The sequence below is a fragment of the Convolutriloba macropyga genome, chromosome 1, assembly GCF_964194025.1.
Source record: "Convolutriloba macropyga chromosome 1, txConMacr16.3, whole genome shotgun sequence".
NCBI lineage: Eukaryota > Metazoa > Xenacoelomorpha > Acoela > Convolutidae > Convolutriloba > Convolutriloba macropyga.
In genome coordinates, this window is record NC_134468.1 from 47,006,695 (window position 1) to 47,020,190 (window position 13,496).

Consider the following 13,496-nt stretch of genomic DNA (forward strand, 5'->3'; position numbering starts at 1 on the left):
AATACACCACACTCAGACTCAAAAACGCTCAGTTAGTTTTGCAAACTTTACCTAAATTGTTCCTATTGGCTTGGCTGGATAATTAGATCAAGTTGACTCAACATCAGCTGTAATTAATAGCTCGTGAATTACGATGCAAAATAGATTTTGCTTTCAAAAATACCATTTAAACTTGCAGATTTGAAAATACTGTACAAATCATCAACGGCCGTAAAGTTGAAAAGCAAAACTGGCATTAATTTCGAAAAGATCCTTGACTCACAAAAGATTAGCAAGATTTACCATAGTGCGTGTCTGGTCCTCTATGGCGAGACTCTTCTTCCTGACTTCGATGGCCACAGATGATATCTCCTGCATCTTCTGATCCACCCTCTGCTCCAGTGACTTGACCTTGTCACTCAGACTGGCAGCTGTGCCCAGGATCTGTTGTCTCTCACTCCTCCCCTCCTCCATACCACTATGAAGCTCCATCAACCTCAACACAATGAAAACATTAGCAACTAATGCTATGCCCGAATTAACATTCAATAATGCTATGCCTGAATTAAATAATGCTATGCCTGAGTTAATTTGTTGTTAACAGATTTATTTTGTTGGTATCGTTATTTCTGACCGTTTTAATTAAAAAAAGTGGCGAAACTCCTGCACGTTAAGTTCATTGTGGCAGCACGATTTTTTTGCCATTTGACTATAAAACTCATATTAACGTTGATACGAATAGTGGAATTTCACCACAAATTTATTAAATCATCAGTCTCCAAGAGATTATTTAGATATAAAATCTGCTGAATTTTCTCGGAATCTGCTAAATCTGGCAGCGCAATGTGCTTATTTCAATGTCATCTGTCGTTTTGATCTGAACTAAAGTAACTGACTACAAAACTAGGTTGCTAATTCGATGTACCATTTCTCACTCTTTTTACCCTGGTCTTAAGGTACTCATTTTGCAGAACGATAAAAAATACTCGAGAACCATTGCAGACATGTACTTATTAGAGTAACGTTAAAATTTGTAAATAGGTTGTCTGATTGTCAATGCCAGCATTCGAAAACAAAATTAATGACCGCGAAAACAGACGTGCTTCAGCCAAAAACAAAACCAGTAGAACATTGGAAACCAAAAAATGGAGTAAAAAATATTCTGGAACCAACAGCTTACAAAACATACATATAGAAAAATAATATTAAAATCCGTCATAGTTAATCAAGAAGATTTGAGTAGACCAAAACATTTAATTTTCAATATCTATGGTGCAGGGGGGGATGATGTAGTTGTTGAGGCTGTATATGTATTAAGATTATGATGGGGATTGGTAGATGTAGGAGCAGCAATTGGGAACAGGTGGGTGGTGATTGGAGACCGGCAGACGAGGGGTGGACTGTTGAAGAGGGGTGTGCGAGGGGTGTGATAGTGGTGCAACCGTATAGTGTGCGAGGTGGGAGCTATGCCCGGGTATTTTGGAGGCAGGGTATCTTCTTAGGGTAGGTAGGTGGCAGTGTTAAGGGGTTAGAGTCGGTTGCGGAAAGAAACCCCCTCGGAAAAAACCCCACTTCATTTTAGATAGGAAACAAACCCCCACGGAAATAAACTCCCATGGAAATAAACCCCCACGGAAATAAACCCCCACTTTACTATTAAAGAACTGCGCGTTTAGCGCCTTTGGCCATGCCTTGTGGGCCATGGCCATGCCTCAGCGGCCCGTGGGACTTGATATGAAACCAGTAGTCATACAAGGATCATATATAATGTCATACAAATCATAACGTATTTCCTAGTACGATCCTTGTATGACTACTAGGAAATCATACATGACTACTAGGAAATCTTATATGAACCTTGCATGACTACAAAGAAATCATATATGATCCTAGTATGAACACCAAGAATCATACATCTATTTTTCATAAATTTTAAAACCATTTATGTCTTTTAAAAAATTCATTCGGCAAGGACTCACTTATGTGATTCCCCTGCATCACTTTGTGATCCGCCAAAAGACCCAAACGTACAATATCATTTGCAAAGTTGGGCACGCTATTGATGAGTAAATCCAAATATATAAATAAAGTTCTGATATTCTCTGAAGCCAGCTTATACCTATAAATGCTCATTTAAAAAAAATGGAAAAATTTTTGCGGATAACCTCAAACTCGTTTTCTGAATGTATTTAAGTTGGAAAGGTGTTCTTTTCGCCCACACAAAGAATCAAATGTTGAAGGCAAATGCAATATAGTAATTTATTATGTTTTTTTCCGTGGGGGTTTATTTCCTAGACCCGTTAAAAGTCTATCTTCAAACAAAAAAGGTCAAATTCAAATTTGTGAACAACTTTGCGTCAGGTGAGTCGTAAACAGACGGCCACAATAAATATTTCCAACTTCGCTGGATAGCAATTTAAAAAGTTAACAAAGAAAGTTCAAGATCTAGATGCAAATTGATCCTGCAGTAAAGTACATTAAAATAAAACCGTGGATGAGAGAAAATTAAAAACATGGCGGTTCCATTCAAATCGTTCAAAGTCACGCGGCAAGTTTGTAGTTTAATAGTTTGGGGACAAATGGAAACGACCCGAAAATTAGACGTTCGCTAACTCTTTCAATTTTTGTTTCAATTAATTAAATACGCATTGATGTCGTCATTTTTTGCTACGTTTGAGTGTGCAAGAACCAATGCACAGTTTTAGAATTTTAAGTTTGAGAGCATCTTCTTTCAGCTATTTTGGATTGTGCTCTCTTGTGCCATCCCAATGAAGGGGCACTAATAAAAGTGGAGTATGCGGGAGCATTTATAAGAGACTTAAGAAATAAGGCGAAATTTCATAAAAATCCGTTAACATACACTTTGATGATTTAGCACATTTCGTTTTTTTGTCAGTCAAAATTGAGCTCTTGCGCTTTTGATATGCTCAACACTTACGAAAGCCACAAACACCGAACCAAGGAGTAGAAGAGGTTATTTAGCAAAATTGTTACCGTGAGTCCAGGAGATCATTGCGTCCGGAAGAGTTGTTCTGTCCGTTTGAGACAAGTTGATTCACTCTTCTGAACTGTTCCATTAGATTATTCACTGCTACTTGGCCTCCTTGGATCTGAAATAGTTACTCACCCATACACGCCTGATGTAAAGGTGGATCTGAAAAAGTCGCGTAGGACTGTATACCAGTCTAATGTTGAAAATAACCAAAAAAGGGGCAAATTACAATTACAATAGCAGCTATCTGAATTGGCATTACATGCAATGAGGAGTATGAGATACCGCCGCTGACTGTTGACCCCTATAAGCCAAAACAAAACAAAACAAGAGAAGACAATTACGTCTTGACATGTGTTAATGTTTGAATTGATTTAATTTACTAGATGATCTTGCAAGGTAATCGTCGGCCGATTAAGACTGGGGCTTATTATGAAATCATCACGTCATCGAAAATAGAAACTCTAATCCCAAACTTAACTAAGCAACGTGCATCACTGAGACTCCAAGTCAAAGAGCTCGACTTGGCATCACCAAGTTGCAGATAACTTTGAAACCATTTTGTGTATATGTTTAGCGAAGATTAGGCGAAATTAAAGACAGGAAATTTATATCTTTATTCTAATGTCGTCCGCACATCTAACAAGTATTTAGGAACATTCATTGTAATCTCTGCTTGAAAACGATAACTAATCATCATTTGCAAGTTTAGAGAGCAACTCAGTTTACACTTCGTAGACGTGATCTACCTGTTCCTCGTTCCTCTTCACCCTGGACTGGAGCTGGGCTAAGAAGTCTGCATTTGCTCTGAATGTCTCTTGGATGTTCCTCTGTTGCATCAGCTCCTCACTCACTGTACTCTCTACTCGCCTTATTGCCCCTTTCGACTCATTCTTCGTGCTCACCAGCTCGTCCAGTAACACTCGGTTCGCCTGTTCCAACGAGGCTTAAAACACACCAAACCCTGATGTGATTTGGGACCAAGAATCAGATACAATTCTTCCCGCCCGCGTCGAGGTATTTGCCGTGAAAATTGCAGAAGAGAGTGAGAAAAAGAAGCCTCCTTGGCCATTAGTTTCTTCCACCCAAAATTAGACCATAGTGGAACCGCGTTGAAAATTTATGCTGAAAATAAGGAAAATTTAACGGTGGAAGTAGAAACATAAACTTGATCGTTCCTATCCTAAAACAAGCAAGTTGGCTCTTCTGAAATAGTTAAGAACCTCTTTAGGCACATCGGAGCAATTGGAAAGATCAAAAAATAATAATCGGATGAAAACGTTCTACATTTTCTAGAAAAAAAAACAAGAAGGTTCGCTCAGATCTGTGCATGGCTCAGAAAGTTCCATAATTACTTTCAAACTCCTACAAAAATATTGGTGAAAAGTTTCCAAATTTGTGTCTGTACGATTGGCGAATGTGACATAAGAACCTGTACGATTTTATAAAAACCTTATTTATAATGAGGCTTATGTTTAGGCAACGGAGGTTGCGTCAGCGCCTCCATGTTTCTTAACACAAAAACCATTCAGAAATGTACAACTAGTTGCAACGCAGACATAAATCAGACAGTCAGCACGTCTCTGGTTCAAAACTGAAAGAAAACCAAAGTTTCGACACTGAGCAAAATGATGCAATTCTTTGAGTTTCAGCAATAGAATAACGCCCTCTACAAAGTGTTTAAACCGAAGAAAAATGATTAAATTTTGAATCATCATTTCAATATTGTGCCCGTTTCCCATCTATTTTGTCGAGTTTTTCGTTTTTATTTATTCAGCTTAGAAAATACATCACAACTTTTTGCACAATGTAAAAAACATTCAGACGAGACACAAAAAGCAGAAGTTACATTTTTTTTGTTCTATAAGTACTGAGACAACTTACAAGAAGGATTTATGAATTTTATCTGTTTCCTGATGACAAATAAAACTATGGAAAATATGGAAAATCATAGTATGAAAAAAATAATTGTTTTTCAAAAAAAGAGCTTTCAATAATAAAAGTACGTTTTGGTGAAACCTTCGTCCAGTGTTGGTAAGAAAAAGTTGAGTTATAGTTTAATTATCAAAAGGAAGCAAACAGGGGATTTCTTTTCTTATCTTAGCACTAATAAAACTAATATAATGCTAACTACGAAATTGCCAAATAACTCAAAACCCGTATTCAAGATAGATCCAAGAACAGCCATTGATTTTTCTAGTTATAAAACTTTTTCTTAATTAATCTAAAGAAAGTAAAAAATAATCTTCCTTCAGATTTCAGTGATAAAATTACTGCATCTCAAGTGCAAATCTGACGGAGAGTGAGCAGACAAATCAACAAAATATTACACTTCCCTCACCAATTTTAAAATATTTGTTAGATCTTGCTTTCGATTCATTTATTATTACGAGTTTCAGATACTTTAGAAAACATCTCTGACCACTGAGAATGGCAAAAATCTGGAAAGTCAATTAATCGATTTCATCAATATATATATATATATATATATATATATATTATATATATATATATATATATATATATATATATATATATATAATATATAAACAATGTTATTATTTTTTGTTATCTTTGATTTAAAAAACAGGTCTCTCTCGACAACCAGTTTTAACAGCGCCGAAAAAGACAGAAGGCAAAATATTGAAATGTGAAAAAATGTACGTCAAAAGAAATGAACTGATGGGGTACAAACAAAAATTGCTATATTAATCCTCTCAAGAAAAAAACATGCTTCCTCGTGCAGTACAATTAACAAATCTATGCTGACAAAACAAATGAAACAATATGGAAGATCGGAATCTGAAAACAATTTTTTTCAATGAAAATATTCAAGAAATCACACGCGTACAATAATAAAAGTACGTTCTGTTGATACTTTAATCTTTAGTTAGTTGAAAAATGTTAAATTGGAAATTAATTATTAAAAGAAATTAAAGAGGGGGGCTTCTTATAACAGCAAACAAAATAATAAAAAGACTACGAATAATATTTTTGAGAATAACTTATTGTTTTCGAGATTTTTTTAATTAAAAAACAGGTTTGTCACCAAATATTTTTGCCACTGAAAAAGCAACCAGAACAACGCCACACAAGCAAAATACTGAGATCACAGTGAACCGTACGTGTAAATAGTGAAATTGATGCTGTCAAAAATTGTGATTTTGTATCTTTTGGATTAAAATGTCTTGCTACCCTTTATTATCAAAAAACATTAACACTGAAAAAGACACAATCCTCCGCCGATAAAATTCATCAGAATATGTGATCAACTGAATCAAAAATTATTTGCAACAATGGAAGAGTTTAACAACAATGGAAGAGTTTAACAACAATTTTATTTGCAACAATTATTGTTTTCAAGCTCTAACAACAAGTGCTTATTTGCACAGCACAAAAAATAAGCTTATTTGTAAAGCACTAATGGCTCAATTTTTTTTCTAGAAAACCCAATAGCGATTACCAACTTGTTTTTACCAAAAAAACATACTATCAACCCTGTTAGCTCAGGAGCAGGTGGTGAATTGATGACTTGAAAAGTCTTGATTGAGACTTGTCAAGTCTTCAGACATAACAAAGACATGATCAGCACTGATTTAGCACTGATTAGGAATTCAATTGTTCCGGGACGACTGTCGAATGCTTATCAAAGTTGTAAAATTTTCACTTCAATGATTTGCTTTCAATTGAAAAACTTTAACAGGAAACTGATTTTAAAATTTATTAAAAAGGACAAATCTAATAATATCCTTGACAGGTTGTCATTGTTTTTGTTTTATTTCAAAACTTTTTTTTGGAAACCAAATGTTAAAATAAAATATTGAAAGTTCTAATCAATTTGTATTAATTTTGGTACAAAACATTTATTACAATCTTAGGACAAAATACACAAAGCCAATATATCCAATCTGACAAAATGCCCAAAATCCACCCAATATTTTATCCTAACGTTGAAACTACCAGAACGATTATTTAAGATAATATTTAGCTGGTGCATTTTTCCATGCATCAGCGGCTCGTGAGACTTGATATGAAACTATTACAACCCAAACATGAGACTAAATTATCCGCTCAAGTATGGTAAATCTTGCTTGTAATAGCGAGTGGCAATTTGTAACCGAATTATTGAACGAAAAAAATCAAAGGGAAGAAATTGGGCATAATGACATTGTTTTTATTGGCACATTGGGTATTTTGACATTGGGTATATTGTCATGCGACCATTTATAACAGTTTTGCATCCTTTCAAGCAATTCATCCTTTTTTCGTAAAATGTAGGAAAACTTTTAGGTTAAAAAAAATTGCAGAAAAACCAGCAAATACTTTTTCGCTTCAAGAGAAAACACTTGACTTTTTTATTGGATATTTACCAACTCTTAGCTCCAGAGCCTGCATTCTCTGCAAGTCCATTGTGACCTTAGGATACATGGTCAACTGGGGCACGGGCATAGTAGGCTGTTCCATCATTGTTTGGGTCAGTTTATCCGGGCGAGGGGAGGTTATCCCGGGAAGCGGGTCGTATTTCCCAAAGGGGAGATTGACCGTAGCACCCGATGCCACAGAAGGACCGCCGGCCGAATAGGTTGGATTAGCCGAAATTGTGTTGGGGTTGTAATCCATGCATTAATCACATAGTTGCATAACTGGTGTTTGATTAAAACATGATCAAACAAAATTAATTGCACGTGAATTTTTTAATGAATAATAACTGCTGATGTTTTCTACAAGAAGAATAGAACGTTGCATTAGAATAGAAATCGATTGCAAGTTTTGAGCCAAAGAACTTTTTAATATTAAAGAGAATGTATTACATATAATTTGCGCCTACCGTCATTTCTTTTTTTTTTGAAAACTTTGGTGAACATTACCATTCAGTTTTGAGCGCATAATGCGTTATAAACATTTGCCAGTCTATTTAAGGCCTCAAACATGCCAAATTGATACGCCAATTTTTCAGACTCTTGACTAAATGAATCTATACCACTGTGTGCATTCTTTCATGCTCATCAGAGAGACTTTTCTGAGCCATTTAATTTTATTATCATTAAAAATCTTTCTTTTTAACCCATTGAATACAACCATTGTAGACTTTCAGTAGCTGGCTTTATAAACTCAAAACAACAAGCGCCGCGTTACAAAAACTCAACAATTATATTTTGATTGTTTATTGTTTAAATGCTTTACAGTAGTGTTTGAAATTAAGCTTTGATAAGACCTCGCTTTTTAAAACCATGGGCGATAAAAAGCCCCCCAATGGGCTTGACGGCACACGCGCTCTTTCCAGCTCAATGCCAAATATAGACCAAATACTACCTCTTATAAAGAAAGAAGGCGAACTGCAGAAACTTCTGGCAGACGAAAAAATGAGGACCGACAAGCACAGAAGCAACTACATATCGTTAAAGCAACAATACGAAAAGTTACAGCAGGACTTTGGCCTGTTGAAAGACAAAACAGTTCCTGCATTCAACGTTCACGATTCACACAAAGACGATATTGCGAAGTACCAAACATTAATTCGAAAACTCGAGGATCAAATTTCAGTAAAAGAAACGGAACTTTCCGAATTGCAGAAGTTTGCGTTGACACCAGAAAAGTACGACGCAATAAAGTCGGAAATCATTCAGGAATTACACGTCCCGTTCAAACAGCGAATTGACCAAATCGAGGAGGAATTGTCTGATTATAGAAGCCGATACAATGCATTGAGACATGACTACGCCTTCTTAAAATCAGAGTACGACTTCGCCACACAAGAAAACGAACGTGTTATTGATGACATGCAAACAAAACACGGATTGGAGCTGGAGTATTTAAATCGGGACAAAGAAGAAATTCTTTTAACTTTCGGATCTAATGCGGAAAAAGAATCGAATAAGGTTAAAAATCTACTGACAGAGAATGCGCACTTAACGCATAGAGTGAAATCTTTGGAACAGACTATTGAGGAAAAAGATACCCAGGCTGAGAACCGAACCGACGCCAGCGATCACGTCAGTCGCTACCAAACAAAGCAACTTGTTGAACTCAATGGCAAAGTCAAAATCCTGGAAGCAACTAATTCCAGCATGAAGGCACAGATTGAAAATTTGGAGGCTGAATTGAAAAAAGTTTCCTCGTTAAACAGCTCACAAAATGACAAGTACCTTGAGGTTGAAAAAGAAAATCTGACACTCAAAAATAAGATTGACGAAATCAGACACGAAGAATCGATGTCAAAAAGTAATCAGAAAATTGAGTCAATGATTGCGTACAATGACGTAGTTAAAGAACGCGACGCTTTGAAAACAGAATTTGAGGAAATTTCCACCCAATTGGAAGCAGCCAATCACGTGATTGAAAAACAAAAATCAGCTTTAGCTCAAAAAGAACGGGAAATTACGCGACGTGTACAAAGCGCCAAAGACGTTGACTGGATGAAACTTGCCAGCATTCAAGACAAAAACGCCGAACTTGAAGCCAAGTTGCAGGACTTCGACAATGTCAAAACTGATCTGATGAATCGAGAAGCTGATGCAAAACTACGACTGCAAGAGCAAATTGGCGCAATCGAGCGACAGAAGATGGAGATTGAAAAACAGATGAGCCTTGTCCAAAACCAGCTTGATCTGAAAGAAGGAATCGAACGCGATTTAGAACGCGAACGAAATGAACTTGCAAATGTGAAGAAAAAGTTAACGGTGGCGCAGAATGAAATTTTGTCGACTCAGTCGATAGAGTCCGAAATGATGACAGACTTGCAAAAACTGCGATCTGCAAACGATTCTCTGAAGCAACAGAACCAAGTACTAAAGCAGGAATTGGAAACGCTGTGTGAAAAGACAAATGCACAGAAGTCACACAAAGAATCTCAATGGCTCCAAGAGAAAAGAAGGCTGACCGAACGAAACCAGTATTTAGACGACCAGGTAGAGAAACTGTCTGGAAAGTTAAAGAAAGCTGGACAAATCCATCTTGCCAAAAAACGAAACTACGCAGAAAAGTTGGCTAAACTTCAGCAAAAGTCAGACCATTTGGAGGCAAAAGAATTGGAACTAAATGCTGAAAAGCAAACGATGGACGAATCAGTACCATTGGCGACTTACAACGAAGTCAAACATAAGTTGAACAAAGCCGAGAAACGATACCGAGATCTGAGTGACGCAAGAGGACCTCATGTGCAGAGCTTAGAAAAACCAACATTGCGTGTTGAGAGCGCTCTGCAGAGCGAAGCTCCTCGCTACGCTGAAACCGAACACCTGCCCGAGGCTCCCAGTCTTAGAAATTCTGCAGCTAACAAGGAAAAGTGTGAAAATGTTGAGTTGGGCAAAGCCTACACAGAGCAAACGGTGTACTCAAATGTCGATAAAATGTATATGAAGGAATTGGAAAGCCTAAAAGAACGACTTGTAAGGTTGAGCGATGTTCAAAAAGAACAAATGAAATACTTCCTAGGAACTGACGAAGCTGCAGACATAGGGAAGATTTTGGACTACAAGGACGAATTTCTTCGGCCTCGAGGTCTCGCAATCCAGAGGCGAGACACACCAGGCAACGTCCAGAACATGACCACTCAGTTCGAAATAAGTGACTTGGAGATGACTCTCACTTGAGAATTCTAAGTCAGATGACAAATCAAAATGCAAGATATCTATCAATTTATTTGAATGATTCCTCTGAAATTTAGATTACTGACTCTTATTGTAGATTATGTATTTCTATTCGATTGAAAACAGCAAGTTGTAATAATTGCTCATATTCCCTTTTTATAAGTGTTTCTGGAATTTATAAACTTCACCGATGAGTTAATGTTCAAACCCACTTTGGGTGGAGGGGGATATATGTTCAATTGCTTTTACCCGGACAGTTAGTTTTGGCAATTTGCCATATTTCAACTGGAATGTTCAATGCCATGATCAAGACCATCCATCCATCGTAGATTTTTGTGGCAGGGGTTGTAAGAGAATTTATCTTTGCTAACCTTTCGACTAATTCATGTTTAGGTGTCTTTAAAGGCACTTAGCTGCAATCTTTGCATTGCGGACGCTTAATTAGGAGCACAACATTTTGCAGACCTGTCGCGAAATTGTAATTTGCATTTTTTCTAAGTTCAAAATCTTCGCATTATATATCCTAGCAATGATAAAACCCCAGAACTTTTGAATTTTTGTTACTGTTTAGGTGTTAATTTTGCCTATTTTACTATAGTGGCATCGTCAAAAGCCCGTCAAGCGTAGCGCATCAAATCGAAAAGATTTTTTTCCAATTTAGTTTTTTCTGAGGAGTTATCGAGGTTTAAAATTTAGTGAACGTTTCGCTGATTTACTTTTTTTAGTTCACTTTTACAGCAAGTTTTACTGAAATATGTTGTATTTTTTAACGAAAGTGTCTTTGGTTTACAGATAGAGAAGGTTTGCTGATCTGTTTGATCTATTTTTTGGCTGAAAGTGTGTGCGTAAATTTTATAAAAATCGGCCATTTTTCATGAAAAATACCACCAAAGCCTCTTCAGCCAGCTTTGTATAAATTTGTTGGACATGGAGACCAAAGTTGCTGACAAAATGTTTACTCAATACTACTGGGCCTTTTTAATTCCCGCTTCCTTTAGGATAGTGTAATGGAATAAAATTTTGCCGGATTTTCGCTAATTCAAATCCCAACTTAAGCATCATTTGTTTTTGTTATATTCATGTTCCTTTCGGCCAACCTAAATATTGCGCTATAATTTGGATCAATCAGCAGTTTTAGTAGATGACCAATAATAGCGAAGCCAGTTTTGGTCTCATCGTGGGTTTTTTCCATTCAAAAAAAGATTCGAATTATGAGAGGGCGGTCATTTTTAAGTTCACTAGACGCGTTTTTGGGCAGTTAGAGTCAAGTCAAATTACATGTAAAGGTCAAATCAAAGAGCGACGAGACTTAGTACAAAGGAGGCGCAATAAACAAATGCTCATGGTTTTCATGTCTCCGAGAGTCTTTTAGAAAAATTAAAATGAAGGCTTCAGTTTTTCCTTTGTTGTTCTTTTTGCAATCTCATGACTTGGTTTCATTAATCAATAGGCCCACAGTATATCTCAGAAATTTTAAGCAAAATTATCTTGTGCTCGTAGTTGATAAGAAATTGCTCTTATGTCTTAGAGTATATTGGTTTTAAGAAGCTTGATTTTTAGAACTTTATAAACATTTACCTCTTATTTCTGGCAAGCTAAAGTTTAGTCTAAGTATTGAGCTGTCTTTTCATCTTTCTAGTGAAAAAATGAAACATAAATATCAATATTCTTTGCGATTTTTTGTCTCAATTTAATGGTTTTAAAACTATGATACCCGGAGGTTTTCTAAACATTTTTTGAAGTTTGGAAATAACATATACTTATGTTTCTTTCCGGCTTCTTATCTTGTCTTCAAATCAACGAAAGTTTTGCGATGAAATGCAGTCAAATTGATCTTATTTTGAAAAATGACACAAATGTTACATTTAGTAAAATCTTACTTAAAATTTAGGTTTTAATTGCTTCGACACTTCTCTCATCAACAATTTCAATTGAATTTTCAATGTTTTCTCTGATATGATGCTCTTCCTGTTATCATAGGAACAATTATGCATGAGGACAAGTCTCAATCACTTCTTTTGGAAGTATAATAGAGTTACTTTCCACTTTCAGTTAATTACTAATGGTTCTGAGGATTTTGAAGTTATGTGTATTCAAAGTTAATGATGGACTTTTGAGATTTGCCTTTCTGTTCTTTTGTTTCAACTTGAAACCTAGTCTCATCAAAAACAATTCCTATCATTTCTTGCATATCAGGCATTTTTTCTTCGGGATTTTTGTTTTGACCTGTCCTTTTATAGCGCTGAGACTATTTTTATTCAAAATAATTGGTGAGTTTTAGACACTGCTCCAACTAATCCAGTTAATGGTTGGAGTTTATAGCTTATAGTTTTAATAACCGGACACTTTTTTTAAAAAGAAGCAAATATTGAATTCTTACCGTTTTTGTTGTCTTGTATAAATCTCATTTAGCAAAGTCAATAAACCAAAAATGAGGCATATCTGAACCGAAATTTCTTTTCAATTGATCGCTGAGCGTAATCGCAAATTAATTCTCTTTTAGCTTCACCAAATCGATCATACAAAAAAAATTACACAAGAAATAACAAAATAAATAACTTCAGCAAAAGTCAGACCATTTGGAGGCAAAAGAATTGGAAGTAAATGCTGAAAAGCAAACGATGGACGAATCAGTACCATTGGCGACTTACAACGAAGTCAAACATAAGTTGAACAAAGCCGAGAACCGATACCGAGATCTGAGTGACGCAAGAGGACCTCATGTGCAGAGCTTAGAAAAACCAACATTGCGTGTTGAGAGCGGTCTGCAGAGCGAAAATCCTCGCTACGCTGAAACCGAACACCTGCCCGAGGCTCCCAGTCTTAGAAATTCTGCAGCTAACAAGGAGAAGTATGAAAATGTTGAGTTGGGCAAAGCCTACACAGAGCAAACGGTGTACTCAAATGTCGATAAAATGTATATGAAGGAATTGGAA

General features: G+C 36.2%; 2 protein-coding genes across 3 annotated transcripts in view; one reads left to right on the forward strand and one right to left on the reverse strand.

Moving 5' to 3' along the window:
* The window catches only part of LOC142339670 (uncharacterized), a 41,713-nt gene extending 33,912 nt beyond the window's left edge, over positions 1 to 7,801 (reverse strand). For both annotated transcript variants that reach the window (XM_075389897.1, XM_075389888.1), the window contains exons 1-4: positions 7,342 to 7,801; positions 3,721 to 3,917; positions 2,974 to 3,089; positions 283 to 475 (exon numbers count right to left, since the gene is read on the reverse strand). In XM_075389897.1, the coding sequence (XP_075246012.1) occupies positions 283 to 475; positions 2,974 to 3,089; positions 3,721 to 3,917; positions 7,342 to 7,591 (756 nt within the window). In that variant the 5' untranslated portion in view covers positions 7,592 to 7,801. The remainder of the gene's footprint in view (positions 1 to 282; positions 476 to 2,973; positions 3,090 to 3,720; positions 3,918 to 7,341) is intronic.
* Positions 7,802 to 7,911: 110 nt separating this feature from the next.
* Positions 7,912 to 10,751, forward strand: LOC142339684 (uncharacterized). Its single transcript, XM_075389906.1, has one exon. The coding sequence runs from the start codon at positions 8,203 to 8,205 to the stop codon at positions 10,561 to 10,563; it is 2,361 nt and encodes a 786-aa protein (XP_075246021.1). The 5' UTR covers positions 7,912 to 8,202; the 3' UTR covers positions 10,564 to 10,751.
* Positions 10,752 to 13,496: the final 2,745 nt, after the last annotated feature.